The 24,360-nt window shown below is 38.1% G+C and overlaps 1 protein-coding gene across 4 annotated transcripts in view; it reads left to right on the top strand.

Moving 5' to 3' along the window:
• Positions 1 to 24,360, top strand: part of LOC114654424 (inactive tyrosine-protein kinase PRAG1-like) — an 84,077-nt gene that overhangs the window by 26,598 nt on the left and 33,119 nt on the right. For 2 of the 4 annotated variants that reach the window (XM_028804980.2, XM_028804981.2), the window contains exons 2-3: positions 1,533 to 1,938; positions 5,421 to 7,102. In XM_028804980.2, coding sequence (XP_028660813.2) covers positions 1,651 to 1,938; positions 5,421 to 7,102 — 1,970 coding nt within the window. In that variant the 5' untranslated portion in view covers positions 1,533 to 1,650. The remainder of the gene's footprint in view (positions 1 to 1,532; positions 1,939 to 5,420; positions 7,103 to 24,360) is intronic. The other 2 variants (XM_028804979.2, XM_051930170.1) reach the window with 2 other exon arrangements.

Raw genomic sequence — 24,360 nt, forward strand, 5'->3', positions numbered from 1 at the left:
TTTTGAATAATTTCTTCTTCACCTGTCCCATGTTTTATGTGCTGATTAGATTGAATCACTGTAAAGAATTCATCAAGGTATGGAAAAATAAGACTTTACAGGGCATATTATATGAAAGAAACTTTGCTTCTTATCAGACTTTATTGAGATGTTAATAACAATGCAAAAGAACAGACAGAGTGCACGGAGGTTGAGTTTTCCCAGGTGGGGAAAATTTCAAGTCTAATAAAGTGATGTGTAGAGTTTGGTCTTATAAAAGCTCTGGTACAACACTGGTGGCGCCATCAGTACAGATGAGTTTGTGGATCTGCAATATCTGGTTGTAAGAGAGCAGTCTGTAGAATGTGATTGTTTTTCTACTTAAATGAACCACAGAGATGATTTGATAAGCAGGGGGTAGCTGGCCTTACAGGTCTTCTTGATGATTAGCTAGTTCCTGGATGTGAAGAAGAAGCAGGTTTGTGATGTCCAGTTCCACTTTAAAAACTGTATCGCTACACAGGCATCTCTGACTTTGAAAGAGTGGTAAATGAAGGAATCAGTGACTAGCTATGGTATTTAAGTTTGCAACAATGCACAGCTTTGAACATCTGCTTCCATCATTCACAGTCATATTTGAGGTCCTAATATTTAACCTGAATTAAACAAGATAGGTACTTGCATTTATATAGCACAATTCCAAACTCTCAAAGAACTTTACCTAGACAGTGGGGAGCCACTTCAACCAAAACAAATGTGCAGCATCCACCTGGATGATGTGATGGCAGCCATTTTTGCACCAGGACGCTCCCCACACATTAGCCATTGGGTGGTGAAGGGGTGAGAAAGATAGCCAGTTAGAGCAGGGATGAATAGGGGCCAAAATGGACAAGGTCATTATGGGCAATTTTGCCAGTTTATCAGGGGACACCCTACTCTTTTTGAAAGGACCCCAGTTTTGCATCTAACCTAAAGGATGGCACCTTTTTTTTTTTTAATATATAGAATAGTGTCCCTGTCACTGCACTGTGGTATTGGGATCCACACAGAGACCCATGGTGTAAACGCCCCCCGATGGCTTCACCAACACCAACCCAAGCTTTTTCCTAGATGGTCTCCCATTTAAGTACTAGCCAGGCTCAGACATGCTTAGCTTCAGGCAGATTATTTGTTCTGAAGTGCAGGTGGTATGGCTGCTGGCAGACAAGGCTATAAAATTAATTGGTAAACAACACTCCAGGTAATAAAGAAATGAGTGGATTTGTATTCTGTATTCCTTTTTGCCAGTACTGGAACCCATTGTCTAGTTCTGTGTGTATGTGCATGTTTATAGAAAAAGTACTCTATTTTCCAGTCTTGTTGATAACATTAATGATATTGTGGGGGAATTATCCTCTCAATCTTATTTTCTAACATTCTTGAGTACGCTGGCCTTTGCAGGATATTAAAGTAATTTTTTTATTTTATCTATTGGAAATAAAGGATTTTAATGATACAAGATTACTTGAGCATATCTTTTGTTTTTTTTTCTCTGTTCTCCCTTCTCTGTACAGCAGCCAGTTCAGACATTCCTCATCCTGGGAAGCTCTTCACTGAGCCACACATCATGACGTACCATTTGCTGTGCTATGTAAACTGGCTTGTTTTACAATAGTTTCTGAGAGCTTGAAGATGTCTGTCTGCAGTGACTTTGCGGAACATATGTGGAAGCCTGACTCTTGCAAGAACTGCTTTTATCCTAGAAGTTCCCACAGGCTGCAGAGAAATTTTGAAACACTTGCTAAAGCTGTCTCTCCAACAAGCACCAGTGCCCTTTGGAGTAAAACTGAATCAGCCGAAGAAGACTATGTAGTCAGCCCTTCTTATTCAAAGCCTACTATTGCAGTCAAGCCCACAATGATGAATAGTGATGTAGTGGAGATCTGGTCTGATATGAACATGAACTCTGGAGTGCAACAGGTAAAAGTCTTTAATGTACAACTTGATATGATACTCTAAAGATGGATGGCACTCCTTTGGGAGGGAAAATGCAATTGCTGAAAACCCTAATTTTTATATTTTTGTTATGACTAAAATTATAATATGACCAATCCAGTCAGTACAAAATCCAGAGCAACATACAGTATTAAAGGCCTTCAGTTAGGTTTACATGAGGTTATGATATTATTATGTTACCCAGGTAACTGATTTTGTGATTTATTTTTGTGTTTTGTGATACGGTTTTACAGTTTGCTTCTAAGATTTATTATTTCCACTTATACAAGTAAAATCAAATAATAATATTCATATGAACAAATACTCTTAATATGAAAAGCATCGATCATTACCATTCACATATTTTCTAATTATGGACAAGGGATTCACGTGCCTCAGTGGTCTCCACAGTAAGACAAGAATCCTCAGTTATGGCAAATAATGCATACACTGATATGTTGTCTTTTTTTTTCTCAGTGCAGTAATTTGTGACTTTGCCTTTATGTGGTGTTTTTCATGTGTCAATTCCTGCACGTTTCATTTAAAGGTCTTTCATTCATTCAAAATTCTAACGTTATGAAAACTAAAATGATCTCAAATGCCCAGCTTTATTATGGGTGAAGCACTAAGTATTGGATTATATGTAGTGATGTTACTTAAAAATGTATGAAAACTATTCACAGGCTATTTCTGTTCCCCTGTAAGACAAGAAAGTGTTCAGTGCAACATCCAAGGAATTTTAGAAGCATTGCATTTCGTTATGAATCAATCCACTTCATCTAACTCAGGTTCATGTACCACGGCTGAAGTTTATCTCAGCAGCATTGGCCACAAGGAAATAAACTCTTCTTCTGTCATATAAGACCAGTTTAAAATCAACTTGAGAAGCACATCTTTAGGCGTTTGAGATGAAAACAGTAGTAAAGTCACATAGACAACAACCATGCATGGGATTATACTCTGTATATTGGATCTGTGAGGCTTTTGCGCTCCCCCTGTTTGGTTTTGTTAAATGGATTTAAAAAATCATAACCTTCAATTACAAAAAGTCAGGTGTTTTCATTAATAAAATACCACAATGAAAAATATTCCAGTATCAGACTGTATCATATTTGGTTTTGTTTAGCTTTTTCTTCCTCCACTTCCTCTGATTTATTTTTTCCTTTCCATCCTCTGGTTTTCACTGCCTTTGAGATCTTTAGAGGTGAAATCTTTTCTGTGTCCTTTTCCTCCAATGGTTTTCATATATTTTTTTCCTTATTCTATATTTTTGGCTCCTAAACCACCTCAGCTGATGTCTTCTCACCACATAATTAATCTTTGCAACAGTATTCTCATAAATGCACACTCTCCCTCTCACTTAGTAAATATCTGAACATTCACCTGAACTTTTGTTTGTGCCTTTTCACCTTAAATTCCTATTTCATCTGCTACATCATGCACCTTTCTGAACCTTTTATCGCTTTTTATTTTTGTACATTGTTTTCCTTCAATGCTTGAGATTTGGCAAGGTATGAATGAGTAATTGCATGTTAGTTAAATCAATCCAATTAAATGGATAAAAAGTTGGCTGATTGAACACAAAGAGACATGACTACCAGCTAGCCCTACTCAATATAAACCTAATTTATTTTGACCCTAACATCAGAGCCAAGTTCCCAGCACAAAGACTCATAACACATTTTACCATGATAGAAGGAAAACTCCTACAGGTATAAAACAATGCTGATATCTATCAGTGTGGAGAGGGCTACATAGCCTTTTTTCTAAGTGGAAAGTTAATCTTACTTGTAATGGTAAGTCTGCCCAAATAATTTAAAGGTTGCAGTATAATATCTTTCAGGAAACTACCAAAAAAACCATGAAAAATAATCTGAAGTACTGCAGGCTTCCATTGCTTGAGAAGTATCTATCTATCTATCTATCTATCTATCTATCTATCTATCTATCTATCTATCTATCTATCTATCTATCTATCTATCTATCTAAAAAAAAGGTCAGTGTTCATGTCACAGCAGTCATAAAGACATTGGACAGAAAAGGGCATAGTGTGGAAACCACTAGTAGCAAAGAAGAACTTGGATCACTTGTCTCTTATTTGTTGAAATTAGAACATTTTGGACAATAGGGGTTCCATTATGTCCAGTGCAAAGCAAACACAACATTGCACAGTAAGCGCATCATACTAGCAGTTAAACTTGGTGGTGGTGGTATTTGTGACATTGTTGAGATACTTGCTGAAGTACTTGAAAAAGCCCTGAATCCGAAATCTTAAGTAGAATGTTCAGTCATTCATCTGTGACCTGAAGCTGATGTGTGGTTTGGTTATACATAGACATTAATCCAAAACTCAAAAGCAAGAGACCAGCTTAGTCAAAAGCAAGACCTTAACGCAATAGACATGCTCTAGCAGGAACTGAAACTAGCAGTCCATGCTTGAAAACACGGTCTGAATTAAAGCAGTCTTGGAAGGGAGAATTTGCTAAACTTCATCCACAATGATGTGAAAGATACTTGCAGTCATTGTAGCTAAAGGTGAGGAAACAAGTTCAGTGTAAGATGGCTATTATTTTTTTACACGATGCCAGAAGACACTGGCTAACTTTTATTCATTCAATTAATAACATTGTTTTAAAAAAGAATTAAAAAAAACTTATTTGTTAACTCATTTGCCCTTTATCTAATAGTAGGTTTTGATTGAAAAACAAAACACAGTGTGAAACATTTGCAGTTATTGAGGAAATGAGAAAGGACAACATATATATGCGTCAAACTGGCACTTACCAAATAAATGAAACTTGTAGCCATCAGCAACATCTGACGCCACAATATGTTAAATTATTTGCTGACTTGGCGCTGATTTTTGTAGGAGGTTCTGATGCGCTGGCTGTAAATAAGTTCAGTCTGGATTTCCCTTCAACCTCAAATCATAATTCTACTCATCGCCACAACTTTAGTTTTTTCTAGTCCTTTAGTTATTTTTTATTTAATGTATTTATTCTTTTTTTTTGGGGGGGGGGGCAATGATTTTGGCAGGCCTTTCTAGTTGTGGGTGGAACAGAGCTCCAGAATCAGATTAATTTCCTGACTACAGTGCCTTCTGTGTGTCATTTGCATGTTGCCTTCATTAATGTGGGTTTCCCTTGTGGGTTTGCAGTTTCCTGTCAAAATGCAAAATGCAGTCAGGTTGAATGACAATGCTCAAATTAGTGTTGTGTACATGACTCTGCCCACTGATTGCCTTTACATTTTTGGATTGTTCCTGCTTTGTATCCAAAGTTGCCATGATTGCTCTGCCACTCTGCATACTTGTACTGAATGAATCTGGTTTAGAAAATGAGTAAATGGATGTTTAAATGCAGTTGTGGAAAGAACACAGAAATGTTATACAGTATTCCACCCCAATGCAATTAACCAAAGTTATTTTTTTTAATTCAAAACTTATGGTACCATCTTCTTTGTTGCAGGGAAATCAGAAGAGTCCAACAGAGAAATCTACAAAGATGCCTACCAAGGTATTCATAGATAGTAACAGCAACAACGGCCTGAGAGACATTTCACCAAACACCACAAGTACTCTCAATGGGTATTCTAAATTTTTGCCTGCTGGAGCTTTACCTTCGTTGGAACACAAATTAAATTCCCACGGAAACTCTGCCTTTATCAGTAACATTTTCATAAGCCAGGAAGATGGGCGGGTGCCTTTTGTGTACAGAGAAAATGAACCTCAACTAAGCAAAAGTTACAAAGAGCAGCTTGTGAAATCCCCAAGAAACAGCTGTTTGAACAGTGACAGGAAGACCACAGGTTCTTTTGAAGGTGGTGGTGGAAGGACTTTTTCCACAGAGACCTGTGACAGCAGAGGGGAAGGGACTTGGTGCCTATCTAATGTGAATGAACAGCATGCTCCATTTGAGATAGCAGTTAATATTGTTGTGCCAGCTGGTGGGATCAGTGAAAATTCTGATTTGTCTCACACTGTTCTTGCCCAGGAGAAGGGAGCAAATGATACCTCAGCAGCCCTGCAGTGTGCTAAGAGCAAAGGTTTGTCTTCGCTGCCAGAAGCTGCCAGCCAGATAGATTCATTCTCCCTCCAAAGTATCAGTGAGTGCTTAGATAACACTCAGGAATTAGACCATTGCAAGGTGCTTCCCAGCAAATCTTTGGAATGCTCATTGGTGCAGGCACAAAGCGAACCCATTTACGCCGAGAGTACCAAAAGGATAAAGAAGCTGCTCAGTGAGTCTAAGACTAACTCAGGCCAGCCTCAGGTACGGAATACTTTTCATAAAACACCTGAACAATCTGAAAGCATTGAGGGTTCTTGCAGCAATGAAAAAGAAGCTGTTGATTTAGCCAGCTCGTGGGCTAAAATAACTGTGATGGCAGCCCATACAGAAGAAGAGAACCGTACGTTTTGTCTAAGTAGCCCAGATTCAGCTGTGAGCATCCAATGGCAGCACATTAGCCCAAGCCCAGTTCAAGAAGCTGGCAGCCCACTGACCCCTTTCCAGTGGCCTCACGGCAACAGCACGCAGCAGGTCCCTGATTTGTGGCCTGTGGCTAAGAGTGGCTCCACCATGTTGCATCCTAAATCCAGTGCTCACCCTAGTCTGGCTGTGTCACCAAAATTGAGTCCCTCTCTCTGTGAAAGTGGGAAAGAGAACACTGAAACTTTGCGCTACACTGAGCACCCCACAAGTTTCTCTTCCATTCAATTACAGAGCAAATCTTCTGGAAACATAGGCAACAGTGGCAGTTCTATTTCTGCTTCAGAAAGGAGACACAAATACCAACACTCTGCCTGGAACCGGGAGTATAAAATAGTGGAGGAGGAGGAGGCGGCAGTTGTTAATGAAGAGACAACGCAACAGTCAAAGGCACCCAGCATCTCCTGCAGTTCAGTGTCTGGGCAGAGAGCACAAGAGGCAAGACTGGAGAATGCTGTCATGTGCAGCAGTGAATATAATAACCATGGACTTGCTTACAATGGTGCCGGTCACCACCATGCAGGCAGAGCTCCCGATCAGGACAGATGTAGCAGGAACACACAGTGCACATCAGAAAGTCGCCCTTCAAGCAACTCAGAGCACACCAGCACATTGAATGAACTAGCTCCACCACCTCCACCGCCAAAGAAACATCACAGGTATCACTGTTTGCTTTCATTTATGCATGTTTGTATACTTTTTACTTTTTTATTTGATAATGCAGACTTTACATGGCAGTGTTTCAGTTGAAGGTTTTTATCACAATATGAAACTGGGTGCAGTGGGATTTGTATTGGTACTGGCTCTCTATGTTTAAAAATAATATTAGGCAGCACAGGGAAGATGAAGCACTTTAGAAGTTTGCTTGTCAGCGAGGTGGGAAACTGTGGTTAAAATCACTGTGGGGGGTACAGGGCCTGAAAGGGTTTGAAATGCAGCTCTGTCTGAGCCAAACATAACACAGGAAGCTATTCCCAATTATTCTCTGCCCCACCTTTTAGGGTAATACTGATGACAGTCACGATTCATTTCTTCCTGAAAGCCTTTTATTTTATCTATGCAGTGTGCAGTTTACTCACTGTGTACATTTTCCTGCTCTCAGATTTTAGTGGTCTTGTGAGAAAATTGTCTTAACATATTCGGTTTTTTTATTTGCAGTAGTTCTGATGGAATTGTCAAATCCCTGATTATATTTTGCCAGAGTGATGTTTTTCAGCATGTTTAAAACCTCAGGCAAATACTCTGTAAATGTAAGAAAAGTAAATGATAATAAGTATATGTGCAAAAATAGTATGTGAACTCTTGGGAGTTTCAGGGTACCAGTGTTTTATATTTATCTTCCTGAAGCTTGTGAGATGGAGAACACTGACTAATGTATTATATAATATGAAAGTGAAATTTTGTGTGTATGTGTGTGCATGTTTACTTGGCTGATGAGTGCTTTGCTCTAAATTAAGACTATATTCATTTTTGTCATTAAAATCTACAGGCATGACCTGATGCAGCAGTGTGTCATGTCTGTAATTCACCGTGAAGTGGTGTCACCAAAACAGCATGAATCTTGTAAGGTGTCACAATTAGAACAAACTATTGGAAAACAGCTAAAATGGTATATTGTACCCAAGGAGACAGAAAGAGAAAAATTGGTTTTGTTCCTTCATTTAAAGGAAGAAGACAGAAACTCTTGAGATTAACTTCAGATCAGACAAGCAGTACATTTTTAATGCAGTGACAAAACACTAGCTTTCATTGTTTAAGTGGGCTAGATTGTGGTTGTTAATACTTTGTATACAAAGTCAGGTTCGAGATGGTGTTGTATGGCCAGTCATATGCTGTCAACAGGGTAACACGTTCACCTTCCATGACTCCGCATTGGTTGCAAGATGTTGAAAGGATAGTACCCATTTGAGATTTCTCTGATCAAACGCCACTTACACATGGCAATCAATTTTATCTTGCTGTTTTTTTCCACTCATTATTGGCAGTTGGTATTGTGTGTTTAAAAATGTGCCTACATGTAGTTTTATTTTAAATATGTTGGCTTTCTATTCGTCCCCAGTGTACTAGTTTGTTTTGAAAAGAACTGGCAGCGTATTCTTCACCACATTACGTCATACTCTTTTTACTTCTGAATGTTAGATAGAAAATTAAATTTATGGGAAGAACAAAAATTGGATTTATCAGTATATTGAGATTTTGAAAAATCCCTAGACTTTTTCTGAAAAATACATTGAAAGTGCATAATTAAACCAGGCTTTTCCTGCAGGGTCATGAAAGGCTTCATTGAAATCCAGCTTTAGCACATGAAATTACAAATTGCTAGCTGTGATGGACTTGCATACCATTCAAGAATGGCTGCTGCTGTTATAATTCAGTACTAACCATGTTCAGAAAAGAATGGGTGAACAGCAAGCGCTTTCATAATTTGGCTTGGGTCAAATTTAAACTGTTCATGAAGCTCAGCTACCCCTGTAACCAAAAATTAAACAGTCCCTACAGAACTCTTTTATTTCAATGGAACTTCTGTCCTATTTTGGGGGACTAAGGCTAGATAATAAAGTGTCCCTATCCTGATATCAGGTGTATGCATAGTCGTGAAAATCCACAATTAAATCAAGGAGAACTATTTGATTGCCCAGTAGTACAGCAAGTTTTTTTTTTGTATTTTGTGGGCAGCTACTTCTGGGTCCTTATAATGAGCTTGTGTGGCAGAGCACAGATAAGAGCCCATAGCAACCAAACAAAATAGTTTTAGTCCTGCCAAGCTCTGCTCTGTCGAGCAACAAGGGGAATGTGAGGAACCTCGCCAAGCTTAACTGGTTAAGCAATTAAAAAAAGAAACGAATTTGGGTTATGTTGATGCCGAAGGAAAAGTGATCTTTGTCTCAGAATTGCATATAGGAGCAGATTAGGGGGTGACTTTTAATATTTACAGCGACACCATGGCGGTCATTTGGAAGGTGTCATTTTACATATGGTGCTGGTTGTCTTACAAATATAGATCCAGAGAGACTTGTATAGGTGCTTCCTGGGATTTATAGTATGAACCACTTTTAAGATGTATTAGTGCATGTTTAAACATGTTTGACTATTTTTTTATGGCTGTAGTTTTATTTAAATAGCCAAGTGTAGTAAAGGCCAAGTTCTGTACAAAATTGTATGTAGATGGAACAATGATGTACTGGATATTCTCACATGGAGGGATGGAAAGATACTGTACAGGGTTTTATACAAACATATTGGATCAAATGTTCATGCCTTATACTTCCATCCATCCATCCATTTTCCAACCCGCTGAATCCGAACACAGGGTCACGGGGGTCTGCCGGAGCCAATCCCAGCCAACACAGGGCACAAGGCAGGAACCAAGCTTGGGCAGGGTGCCAACCCACCGCAGGACACACACAAACACACCCACACACCAAGTACACACTAGGGCCAATTTAGAATCGCCAATCCACCTAACCTGCATGTCTTTGGACTGTGGGAGGAAACCGGAGCGCCCGGAGGAAACCCACGCAGACACGGGGAGAACCCGGGAAGCGAACCCAGGTCCCCAGATCTCCCAACTGCGAGGCAGCAGCGCTACCCACTGTGCCACCATGCCGCCCTGCCTTATACTTAATTTTCTTTTATTTTTTTAAATTATTATATTTTGGTTGGTTGAAAGCAGAGATATATAAAATATGCATTGTCAATGATGGGAATGTAGAGGCTGGGACAAGTCTTAGCTAGCCAGTGAAACACTGAGCATGACTTCTTGTTTCTCAGACATAGCACCCTTGTATTTCTATGGTCTACTCTGGAGAAATTCTAAAATCACTGTGGTGAATTTTGGAGATTTTCTTTTTCCCTTACAGGAGACTCAGTTAAGTATTCACATCCTGATCTTCAATGACCATGGGTGTGAAGGACTCTGTGACCTGTTCTGTGAATAGATTTCAGTCTGTTTCTCACTACACCCTTTACATCATTTAAAATAATTCTAATTTGCTATTGATTTAAAAACAAAACAATGCAAGCCTGTATTATTGAAAGCCACTACTGCTTCTATCTTCTCATGTGCCATGTGATGTCAAGTGATTCTTAAGAGGTACTGTGCTGGTGACAGGTACTTCACAAAAGCAACAACAATATTTATTTATATAGAATGTTGTCGTACAAAGAATGGAGCTCAAAGTGCTGTGCAAGATGTCAAAGAGAATGTTACAAGAAAATAAGATTAGGTAAGAATAATACTGAATAAGTAACAAAGAAAAAATAAATAATTCCATACAATCGCATTGAACATAGATATATAGTTTAACTAATAGGAGCAGACCAAAGATCACAGTTACACAATTGTGGTAGACACATCACTTTCCCTACTTGGTAGTGTGCTCAAATTCAGTACAACTCCTAAGCTGGCAATAATTCTACACTCTGAAAACTAGGCTTTTCTCACAGTGGCCGACAGTCCAAACATTTTTGTACTCTGTGACTAACTAATCAATGAGAACTACTATGGTTACCCATCTTTTTTCAGGTTAATACTCATAATGTAATAATATATTACATTAAATATGCAGACAGATGCTTTTTAAGTTAATTTATATTAATCGAATTACATCGATTCAGGCCCTTTAGTTGTCCCCAAAACACGCGTGTGTGACAATGTTCAGAACCAGAGTGTAAAGTAGTCTTGGATTCTTGTGCTGGTTGTTACTGAAAAAGTCATTAAAAAGTCCTGGAATTTAAAATGTACTGAAGTGTACAAACCCTGATAATAGTTTAAACCATACAAATGTCACATCAATATAGAGCTCTGTACATGTTACAATTCCTAGTGATATCCATAGATAGAACACTGCATCAGTTAAAGAAGGCTAAATTAAGTGACAGATCTTAAAATGCAAACACATCATACAAAGCCAAGGCAGCTACAGTATATAATGCCAGGCACAAAGTGAAAAAACAGGATATGTTAATTCTGGGTAGATCTTTCAAGGCTTTACGCCACTTTAGTAATGTGGATTGTGATAGTGGCATTATTATCTCATTAGCAAAGGAGTTTGCTTTAGGCCTTTTTAAAGGAAACCCCAAGTCTCATCCGCTCTATTTTAGTGCATTGCTGGTCTGTTTCTGTTTTGGTCCGTGCTCTACTTAGTCGCAGATGACAGGGAGATACTGAAAAACCTTTGTCAAAAAAAAAAAAGAACAAATGTACAGCAAAGTCTTCTTCATTTTCTCTGTGCTGCGCTCAGCATGCAAACTGGAGCAGTGGGAAAGACAGACCAAGTGTTAATGGGCTAGGATGATCTTTTAATTTTAAAGACAAAGAATGGCATTGCAGCTGGATGTTGACCACTGATATTATAAGCTGGTCATAGGGCATTTTATGGACTACCTTGCATTTACTGTACATGGCATTTATAGCAAACCAAGACTTCCAGCATTTGTCATGGACATGTGGAATTGCTTGTTGTAAGTACCTCAAATTTTGCAAGGAAACTGTATGTATCCTTGTTTCTTTTTTGGATATTCTTAGTTGTCAGTGATAATTATAAAATTGCCCTGCTGATCACATTTTCATAGATGTTGTTTTTAAAAATGATTACTCTTAATTTCCCATCTTGTTAGATGTGTATTGTTTTTTCTTTCAGGTGAGAAATTTGCAATAGCCTGCAAGTGGAGATAGCATGAGTGGGTGGGTAGAAAAAAATGGTTAATATGATACTAACAAAAATGCATTTTGGGGAAAGTCTACTTAAACTCAATGTTCATATCATATCATTAAAGCAAAGCCTTTTACAGCATAACAGTATTAGCAGTGTATTAGAGATCAGATGAGCAATCTAATGCAAAGGTTTTATTACATTTTACACATAGTGAAAAGTCAAGTAAAATGACACCATTTATTGGCTAACTAAAAAAGATTACAATATGCAAGCCTTCTTCAGGAAAGATGTAATACAGAAAGTGGAGTTCCCTGTGTTTATATATACACACTAGTACAAATAACAACATTGGAAAACCTTTAAGTGAGACATCTTCCATCCATCCATTTTCCAACCCGCTGAATCTGAACACAGGGTCACGGGGGTCTGCTGGAGCCAAATCCCAGCCAACACAGGGCACAAGGCAGGAACCAGTCCCAGGCAGGGCGCCAACCCACTGCAGTGAGACATCTTAAATGTAAAAAAATGAATAGACCTTAATGTTGATTTGCTGTTTATAGTACATTAGCTCTATAAAGTTTCCCATGGCATAAAGTATGACCGACATTGTCTCATGCTGTTCTATATAGCTTCTCCTTACTTTGTCTACTGTCAAACAGCAGGCACTAAAATGTTTAATTTCATATTTGTTATCTTCTGATTAACATTGTGCATCTTGTTACAAGTGCATTAAACTGTCAGCTGGGAAACCATTTCAAGACATTTCTGCCATTTGCTTTATCACAGTTGTCTCCTCTGCTGCACACTGTGTAGTTTCATTTAATGTTGAGTATTTTACTACATATTCTGTTTCACAGATTGTGTGACTGCTTTGTAACACATTTACAAGCATTTGGTGTCTGTGGAGGGTGAAAAGTAATTAATCAATTCAAGAACTTCCACATCTGCCAAAATCATCTTTATTTTTAAAGGTCCTTGCACCTCAAATAGCATGCCAAGCAGCTTTAAGTAAACATGAACAATAAATTACTTTTTTTGCATTAGCTGGTAAAGTAAATGTCAAAAATAGTATCAAAGAGACTGAGTTTCAGTATGTGATTTTATAGATTTTCATTTATTTAAGTGACATTTTTATCACAAGTAGCATATATATTTCACACGTGTAGTGTAGTTTTACAGCATTCTGTGTTTGTAGAAAATCTGCACAAAAAACCAAGTGACTCAGTCAGGGTTCACATAGTGAGGTATTAATGGGAACTGAACTATACGCCTCGTTTCCCAGCCTTAGTCACCAGACCACCCTGCCTGTTGTTGTTCTTGATTGCTCTAGACTATGATTTGTAATTGACCTCTCAAGGAAATGTGCTGTATTAATGAAATACTACACTTGTTATCATTGTCTTTTGTAGTAAGATAAAATGGGGTAAACAAGCTCACAACTGTGAAGTAGTTACGTCAAACAGTTATTCAGTGAAACTGCAAGCAGTTTTTTTTTTTTGTAACAGTGTGTGTTCATACATTAGAGACACAGATAAACTTGGATTACCATTGCAAGTTGTATATATGGACCCATGTTTTCTGTTACATATGGAAAAAATGTGCCTGCCTTTCTTGGCTGCAGACTGAAGTACTTTTGTCAGTTAACTCAGAAATGGCAGTACAGCCCTGGTAATGTTATGTGATGCTCCTCATTCATTTGTGAGTGTACATACCTGACAGCGGACGTAAGCTCCTTCCAGCATTAAAATGCTCAAAAATTGCCTGTAAAGGCAGCTGTTCAGTTCAGTAGGGTGTGGATGTAGGTGCAGCCATCATACGTCAGAGAATATTAAAGTACAAATTCTAGCAAACCACTATTAGATTTTGCAAGCACCCATCCATAATAACAACTATTCTGTAATTGGGATGCTCTAATTTTTTAAGCAGTTTTATAAGGCTTGTAAAGGATGGCATATATTAAACAGTCAGCTAGTCAATGAGATTGCTTAGTTGATTTAAATCTCAACCAGAAATTCTACCCATTCATTTTTTTTCTTCATTTACTATGCCCCAAAATATAATTTATTTAAAAATATAGTCATAAATTTTGAAGTAGCTGATGACCCAAAACGTAACACCAGAATGCAAAGTACCACAAATGTGAGGCAAGATACACCCGTTGTTAAAATATTATACTCTTATGACTCTTATCTTCCAGCTCACTTTGACTTTCCTACCGTAGCTGCTGAAGTGAAATTTTGCATTCCCTAATCTTGCCTTTCTTGGAATCATTGCTTGATAGTAATTAGTACAGTATTACAGTATATGAAGACTGATCTCTGACTTGCATTTTCTCTCTCAGGCTTTATTTTATTTATGCTCTTTATAATATACACTCCAGAAGTAACATAAAGTTTCCCTGACTGTATTGGTACTGTCATATTTGTGGACAGATATGTTAATGGGTTGCTGCCCCGAATTCATGCCACATATTAAGCCCCAGACATTATGCAGCAATGCGCCTGAGATATAATTCCAGATGCAATGTACTGCTCTTGCTGTTTTGTTGTTCCTCATTTATTGAGTGAGCAGTAATTCACTGTGCATGTTTGTGAACTGCAGAAGGAAGAATGTTACTTGGACAAACAGTAAAATTGATTTTTAAGGGTGTAAAGCAACTTCCTTCTGTAGCTCACAAAAGAAAAGCTGTTTCTTGTGTGTATATATACAAAAAAAAAAACACACAGCCATGCATTTGTCAGTAAGATTGGCTGCTTTGTAACCTAAAGAGGAATGGATAAAACTGCCCCCGAGTCTACTGTAGTAATACTCCTGTTTCTTTTGCCAGAGAAAGAGACCATGCATGATGGCCAAGGTCTTTAACATGACTGTTCACCCTTCTGCAGCACTTTGTGGTATTTTCATCTATCATCTCTTTAAGGTCTGCGGTGGGCTGGCGCCCTGCCCGGGGTTTGTTTCCTGCCTTGCGCCCTGTGTTGGCTGGGATTGGATCCAGCAGACCCTCCGTCCCTCTAGTTAGGATATAGCGGGTTGGATAATAGATGGATGGTTCTCTTTAAGGTCTGGTGTTTGATTTTAAATATTTTGATTTCGATGTAAAGGAAATTTGCCTTCTGTTATTAGGTGATGTTATAACCTACAAAAAGATTAGTATAGTGACTCATATTTAGAAAGACAAGTCAGGCTGAACCTTTGTTTTATTGTATTTGCTTTTTCATTCTGTATGACTAACCACTTCAGATGGCACTCTCTTGTCAGGTAGATGTCTGAGCTGGGTGGACTAATGTGCCAAGTTTCATAGATTGGCTTCAGAATATATTCATGTATTTTCTGGGTTTTTTTATTGGATTTTTTTTGTTATTTAATGTTGTTGTTGTCGTTTTTTTTTTTATATTTTATTGTTAAGTCCTGCTATAGTTACTAGTGAGTTCTGTAATATCACTTATTATTATTTATTTTTATATTTTAATGGGGTTCTGAAATAGCACAATGGTTATGGTTAAGGTTAGTTCCATAGCTCTGTTACACTGGGTTTGATTTCTCACCAGATTGCTAGCTGTGTGGAGTATCTGTGCTCACCCTGTGCCATTGCTGGCTTTTCTCAAGTTATCTTTGGAATGAGATCTTTCCTCCCTCATTCCAAAGACATGTATACTAGTTTACTTGAAGCCATGGCTCTGTACTGGTCCAGTATAGGTTGGTATAGATGTGTTCCTGGATTTACTAGATGTAAAATAGTCTCCCATCTTTGATTGTTTCATGCATTGTACCTTGTGCTGTGTAGATAGTCTCTAACTCTGCAAAGCTGTAAATAATTGAATGGGTTGGGCAAGCCAATTACTAATCAGTAAACAATCTAAATAATACAAAAGTAGTGAATGGGCACCAATTACCAAGTTTTGTTGTGGGTATTTTGAGAAATCTGTACCATTGATGTATATAACAAAATTCCATAAACTCTCTCTGTGCTTATGTACCGGTACTCCTTGCAGTATGAGACCTGAATTTTTAATCACCACCTTTGTAGACAGTGTCATTCATTGACAGGCCTTCATCTACGAGGATTGCTGCTTTCATTACACAGAAGACTGAGTCGTAATAGTTACTGTGGGAATCCTGGAATGGAATGTTTGCCATTCAGATGTTGTCTGACTAAGCATGCGTTTTAAATGCTGCTATGTTGTTGATCAGAGTGTTCAGAGCACATTATGGAAATTTACCGTAATGCAAGGACTCCTGAGTCAAATTTGAGTGTATAGAAAGGTGCACCTAAATAACATGTAGTATTATTATTAGCAGTAGTATTTAAGGTGGAGCATGGATATAATTTTCCAAGGTGTAAATCTAAATATGCATTATATGTTTATTTGATATTGTGTATTAAGGTGTATGTAATACATAGTAGGTTATTGTTCTTACATAAAATGTAAATGTTTAAAAGTGCTCTGATGCAACTTTTGGTGGTATCATGAAACACTAAAGGCAAATCTTAGTAGAAACGTTTTCAGTTCAATTATAATTGTACTTGTTTATTGTGGGCTGGCAATCACATTAATCAATGATGAAGCAAATGAGATATTTTCATTTTCAGGATGATAAGTGATGATTCAGTAATTTGCTTTAAGGTTGAATACATCCTGTTACTTGACCTGTTATCAGATATTTCCTAGTGCTGCTTTGGCTGTGAAAACAGAAGTTCCTGTGTGAAGTCAGTCCACCTGCATCTTAATGTCTTGTGTTGTAGTGACTGCCTTTATATATTTTAAAACTTTTAGTAGTAGGTTTCTGCATGAAAAGTTAAATGTGTAATATCTTTTGACTCCAAAAAATGTTTATTCCACATTGTATACTTCCACCATCCCTCTAAAAATCAGTACTGAACAGCATCAAAGAACACAGTTGGTTTACTGCTATTAAACATTAACACAATCCTTTGCACCTATTTTATTTAAAGTGTATTTCAAATTTTTTTTCTGTATATTGGCCTTGACAAATTGCTTTAATATTAAAAGCAAAACAGTTGCTTTGGATTTTTAAACCAGTTTTCCACATCATGGAATAACTCAAATCTTCAGTGAAAAATGTTTTTGTTGAAATGAATGATGGCTACCCGTTACTTGTACATCATGTTGGTAAAGTATTACTTGGTCAGCAGTCCAGACCTGGCTGTATAACACACTGGCTTCAAGTGAGCACCAATGATAAATTGCACCCCCTAACACTGGGTACAGGCGGGAGTGGCATGATCACGGTGAAGCCTCACAAGCCTCACAATCCTTCTAAGTTAGCAAGAGAAATCAAACAGGTGCGAGATGCAAAATTGGCATAAAACATACTGTAAATAAAAGGCAATCATGCACTCTTCATTTAGTGTTTCAGTTATCTTTTCGCTTCCTGAAATGATTAGCTGTGATGTTTTCCTAATATTATTTTCCATCAATCCATGGAGGGAGGTCTATGTTCAGTCTATGCAAGTAATGATCAGGTGGTTTGCTGGTGTTTTTGTTATTTGTTTGTTTTTCCCCTTATTTTGGGATAGATCTTCAACATACATTAATATTGGCAGAATTTTTGTTGGTCCAGAGGAGCAAATTTTTAAGAGTGATCAGAGATATTTCTCTGTTTGTGTTTATGGACTCAGAATACCTATTAATGATGACTTGCCCCACATTCAGAGAGCAAAAAGTAGAAAACAAAGGTGAGTTTACTGGCATTTTGAACCAAGTTCAATGAAAGTACTGTTGAGTTCACTCATGCACATCTTGGAGGGTGTGGTTGTCTTAAGGACAACACCTTCTTGTAGACAAGAATGGTTTTTAGAGCCTTGTGCAGTAGTGCGAAGTGGCAGATTGTGACCACTCAAATGGCTTTTTGCTGAAGTGTAACCTTCTATGGTTAATTGATCTTCTCTAGGATGTTGTGCTTCATTTGACCTGCTTTGTATTTTTGAATTTCAGATGATCGCACTGGTACACTGGTTAATTTTGCTGTCTCGCTGTCCAAATCCCTGGGTTTAGATCCTGGCCTGGTCACTGTCCGCTTATAGTAGTTTAAACTAGCCAACGCCCATTGTAGCATACGGCAGTGTAAGAATAGGAACGGAAAACAGTGAGAAAGGAATTCAGAAATCAAGTAGAAATAAATACTTCTTGAAAGAAGCAGTGTGCATGTAGAATTTCCAGCCAAATAGGATTACATGTGAAAGTGATAAATAAATCAGGCTTTCCGAATTTACATACTATGGCATCCTGATAGTTTTGTTGCATGTATCTTGGACTTCCTGGAAATGTGGATGGTAATATGATCATTTTGCCTACACGAATGTTGTTATTTTCAGCATTTGCTTGCAGTGCGTCTGTATTCAAACATTGTATTGTTCCACGTGCAGATCTTGTTGTTGTAATCTGAGATAGTTGAGACGCGCGTCCTCTGTTTTAACATACGCATCTACGACTTACTGTTGGAATAGTTTGCCGCTGGAGTGCAAAATACTAAATGTATTCCTCATTGCTAATCTGTATGCGTAAAATTGGCATTGAGTAAGTCTTATTCGCTTGGTGGTTCTTTTATCGGGAACATGTTGTAAATCTTTGTGCCAGCCAATGTCTCCGTAAGGGAATAAAAGTGGGCAAACCACAGGATTGTAATTCATATTAAGCGTGGAAATCTGTTTACAGGAGTTGCGTATGGGATAGATGCAAATGTCCCTTTTGGCAGGCGTTTTACCATCTTCTCCGATGAAAATCACTGCGATGTCGGGGCATTGTATCAGTAGCTTGCGCTGTGTCAAAAACATACAACTGTCCATATCCTGAGAGGTAGAAGTGCTAGCGTATAGTGGAGAGATTTGGTGATAAATTTGCCCATGTATTTTAAAACAGTATGGTCCGTGGCCAGGAGGTTGAGTTATCTATGCACCCATGGAAGCAAACGCTAGAGAAGAGTTGTATTCTCAAATGTGTTCACGATAATTTTTAGCTTCTGATGTTTGCTGTGTAAGAAGCTGTTGTAAAGACACAGGTGGCTTCCACAAAGGTGGTAAAGCTACTTTACCGTTGTGGCAGCACCTCGAGTACTCGTTGGATGTATTATGCTCAGCAGGCCAGTATAGTGCATGACATGGAAGACGACGAATAGGAATCGAGAAATGCCGTGTCGGCTGCGTGTGGGCGGGACGAACCAGAAGAGAAATATATATAAGAGATGCTCTGTGTGTGTTTTCTGAGAGTTTTCAAATTTCCTCAAGCCATGATGAAGCTTTTGTTTTTATAAATTCTCATTGTCATCTAAAAGTGTGTTTCTCAACCCATGGGTTACTGGAAAGTCGAAATATTTTGTCAGCTTAAATTAAAAATAAATAAATGAGATAACGATAAATGTTGTACGGGGCTGCTGATTGCAGGTTTTAGGTCTACATCCAGTCAAAGGAACATTTTGCTTCTGCATACTAAGGAATTAAAATGATTTGACAACCTGTTATACACCCTACACTTCATTAGAAAAGCCAACCAACATGGACAATTTCCTCAAATTCCCTGTAGCATCACCTACACCAGGGTCCTACAATTCCATATCAATTCCATGTCACTGTTTTGCGGAGTATTTCTGGATGGTTGCAATGGCGTTACAAAACAAGGTCAACTGGAAGTGTGAAGCGTGTGACATCACCAGGTCAAAGGTATAATGGTCTGCATCATGCACTTTCCTGATACTCTAAGACTAGATTCTCCCTAAAGACATTTGTGCTCATTCTTCTTTGTTTTTGAATTCCTGGTTATGAGTATTATTTGTTCTGTTTCTTGACGTGGATCTACAACTTACGATTTTGCCTCTGGTTATATGTTCCTTTTTATTTTTTGGTTACCAAACTTTCCTGCACTGTTTCCTGATTGTGATTCTTCAACCAAGTCCTTGGCACTGTTCTCTTAACTATTAGACTATTTGATCCTGGCACTTGGCTTGAAATGTTTGACTTAATGACATCTCCTGATTCCAACACCCATCAAAGCTGCTGCCCCCTTGTGCAGTCCATACATCTCCCACTCAAGTCTAAAGGAGACATGTAGGTTAGGGTAACTGGTGATTCTACACTGGACTTGTCTCAGTGTTTGCGTGAATGCAGTCTGAGATACATGGAGTCCCAATAGCCACCATTTGGATTAAGCAGTTTTGATAATAGTTGGCTAGATGTGTGTGTTTTTCATTTATGTTTAACTTATGTTTAACTTTGGCAAGGTTTCTGACTGGCAAAATGATACTATTTTTGAAACATTTGAATGTGTGCATCTTTATAGAAGCGCTGCAAGCAACTCCTTTTGTCATATTTCAGAAAGCCTTTATTTATGTACTGTAGTCTATTATCATCTTCAATATGAAGTCTGTTTCTTTTGACCTACAGGACCTATTCCAAATCATATCTCAATGAGTATATCTGAACACAGCTGTTTTAACATTAGACAAAAGTTGCATTAATCTGAGTAAACGGCTTTTGGTGCCCAGTGCGCTGCAGTACATGTTGTCTTAGTCACGTGTAGGTGGACAAGGATGCTGCATTAAACTCGGACTTCTAGCTATATGTAGAATTGAGGCATGCAGGTTTCTTTTTTCTTCTTTAACCCTGTAAAGTTTCACACATATGGTCTGAACAGTAATCTATAATAATAAAAGGCAAAGTCCTCACTGACTGACTGACTCACTCACTCACTGACTGACTCATCACTAATTCTCCAACTTCCCGTGTAGGTGGAAGGCTGAAATTTGGCAGGCTCATTCCTTACAGCTTACTTACAAAAGTTAGGCAGGTTTCATTTCGAAATTCAAAGCGTAATGGTCATAACTGGAACATATTTTTTGTCCATACACTGTAATGGAGGAGGCGGAGTCACGTATCGCGTCATCACGCCTCCTACGTAATCACGTGAACTAAAAACAAGGAAGAGATTTACAGCACGAGTCACACGCGGAACGAAGGTAAATGACGTTAATTTTTGACTGTCTTTTAATACTGTGTAAGCATACATATTAACACATGTCCAATTAAACGTGTGCATTTACGGGGTGATTTCTCAGGCTAAAAGCTCACCTTTTATCAAACGCGGGGAACAAAGGTAACTGACGTTGTTCACTGTCTTTTAATACTGTGTAACCATACATATTAACACATGTCCAATTAAACGTGTGCATTTACGCGGTGATTTCTCAGGCTTAAAAGCTCGCCTTTTACTAAAAAGGTAAATGCAAAACTATTTTCAATCAGTTTATTGAAACGCTCCCGTTAAGGATTGCAATAACATATTCGCGAGATAAAACAACGAAGGTAGGGGGAAATGGAGGAACAGCCGCAAACAGCGAAGACCAAAAAATTTATTAAACAATTGAGAACGGAGCGAGTTAAGCATACAAGCATGTTCATAAGGGAAACAAAGCACAGTGTAAAACGTAAGTTTAAATTAACTTTATAGAAACGCTCCCGCTGCGGATTGCAATAACATATTCGCGAGATAAAAGTTTAATGAGAAGACACGAGGTATAAACGAACCACACGCCGTGGCGCAACGTTAGGGGCAACAGTTTCAACCATTCTATGATCTGCTTCTCGCAACTGAAAGACGGCACATGGCGGATGTTAGCCGACTTGCTGACCGCAACGTTAGGGGCTTCAACTATGGCGCTGACGCCACATCTCAGTGGCAACACTTTGCAGACTGTACTTAAAAGACACGCCCTCCTCACTGGACAGTTAAAAACACCAATCAAACTAACGATGACATCAAGTATTACCCAATCAAAACTAGGAAAGGAGGCATCTTCATAAAATGCGTGTGGGATGATTTGCATGAGACGCTGCTTTAAAAAAAAAATGATAAAAAAAATACGGGATAAATCCCGTCCAGTATTGATTGAAAACAGGACGCGCAATTTCATTCTCAAACGCGGCACGATTCCGTATTTTAAAGGACGGGTGGCAACCCTACAGTGCCAGGTAACCACCCATACAATCACATTGTGATTCAGACTAGGAATGCAATGAATGTAATTACCCCGATCTACATACAAGGCGAAAGTCTTGCAACATTCAAAGATGATGGTGTGGGATAAGTACACCGTACAACATAAAAGAGCTTATGAAGCCTTGAACCGAAAAAAGCAAGATCTCAGAGATCGTAAAAAAAAAAAAAGGAGGTAATGTCGTTTTACTCGCTGTACATTTTAGTCAAACATTACCAGTTATTCCACGAGGGAGACCAGCAGATGAACTCAACGCGTGTTTAAAATCCATGCTTCTCCCACGCTCTGTTAAAAGACAGCAACAGTTATAACAATGACAACACAATTACATTGACAATCATGTTACGTTATTTTTAAAATGTTTCCTTTTTTTTTTCATAACCTCTTTAACACACTACTTCTCCGCTGCGAAGCGCGGGTATTTTGCTAGTTTTATATAAAATTAAAACCATGTGGTTTCTAATGTTGGCGGGAAGTGCACTTGAGTTAGCCTGAACTAGTTAACAGAGGAAAGGAAACGTTCGTTTGACTTTCAAGTTTCTAATAAAGCAGCACTGCTTTGGACAGTCAGACCAGCTCATGTGGAGATCAGCGACACTTTTTTCATAGAACTTAACTAACAGGCCTTAATGCCGAAAGCCATATGTTTATACTGCATAACATAATGAAGCAAAGGTCCTAAGTAGTGTAAAGTGTACGATTAAAATTTAAAAATAAATAAGGTAAATTTGTGTTCTGAATTATGCTGTGGACATGTCAGTATGCTTTACAAAACAAACCAGGCTGTATTTCCAAATTAAAGGAGCATTTTGTGTACAAGTGGTAAATAACAATATAACATAAATCTGATAATTACTGTGCAGGCGGGAATGTAAATAATCAGCCTAGTTGAACATCACAATGCATTATTTTGGAGTAGGATTTTGAATTCAAAACAGGAAATGGTGAATCTTTCACTTTAATTTAAATGTTGGAACTGAAGTTGCTTCAAAAATGACTTGGGCAGAGAGGTGTAGAGTAGAAACTCTTCAGTGAGATTTGGTCACAAGAGAAGGATTTTTTATTGCAAGTACTTCAGAGAACCCGAAACCCTGTTTTCATAGACGTTAACTTAACAAATGCTTTTGTTTACATAACTTCAAAATCATAAATTCATGATGGAAGAACCCAGGGAGAATAATGCATGCATCAGGTGCAGTGCTGAGATTTTTGTTGGTGATAATTAATATAGTTCATTACAGGTTTAGCAAGTAGTTATAGGCTACATCCACACTACTATGTTTTCATTTAAAAATGCAAACATTAATCTCCATTTTTGCTTTTATCCAGATGTTATTAACCCCAGACTTTTGAAAATGCTCTCTAGAGCTGTATACTCTTGAAAATGCCAGCACAGCATTGTAATGTGGATAGATGAAAATGTAAACTTTTAAAAATACAGTCTCTAATTGTGCTCTGATTTGTTCTTGCTTATTATGTGGCTTTTCCCGGATTGGATCATGCAGATTACAATGTCTCATTCCCTGATTGGGCTCCCTTCATGGAAGTAAAACATATTCCAACATAGCTGACATAGAGGAGTTGCTTTCCATGACACTTGCTGTGTTGTTTATCTCTATGTATCTAAATTGCATTTTGTATAGTTTGAATGCTGCATGCACAAGCAAAATGCATATAATCTCCTGGTCCCAACATTTTTCAGATTACAGTAAATACTGTGGCTGGCAGTGTTACTATCTCTTAAAGAATTTTTCCATCAATGTGCCCAGTTTAGGTGAATGTCTATGTCATATGCACTTTTAGTCATGTTAATGTTGACAGAGATCATAAACAATGTGAAAACACTAGTGTGGGCAAAGATCATTTTCATTGAAAACTAGGGTTTCCAAATTAGAAAATTAGAAATACAGGACACTCTTAAAATCTCTCTCTATATTACTATATACTGTATATATAAATGTATACATGCCCCCTACACACCCAGACCAATATATTATATAAAGTAGAGACATAAGTTAAAAAACATAAAGCAAGGATTTTAATGGGTTATGAGGAAAACCCTTTGTTGACCCCGTATGTTGTAATGCTGATACAGAACTGCACAGCATCTCGGGTGGAGAGCAAAACGGTAAGAGTGTCGCTGTCCTCAGCCAAACATAGCAACTGAACAAGATGCAAACAGGCAGCAAACACGAGTTTCCTCATTGCATTTGGATTATTTTCATCAAGAAAATCTGAGGAAAAAAAATGTA

The sequence above is a fragment of the Erpetoichthys calabaricus genome, chromosome 7 (genome assembly GCF_900747795.2).
Source record: "Erpetoichthys calabaricus chromosome 7, fErpCal1.3, whole genome shotgun sequence".
NCBI lineage: Eukaryota > Metazoa > Chordata > Cladistia > Polypteriformes > Polypteridae > Erpetoichthys > Erpetoichthys calabaricus.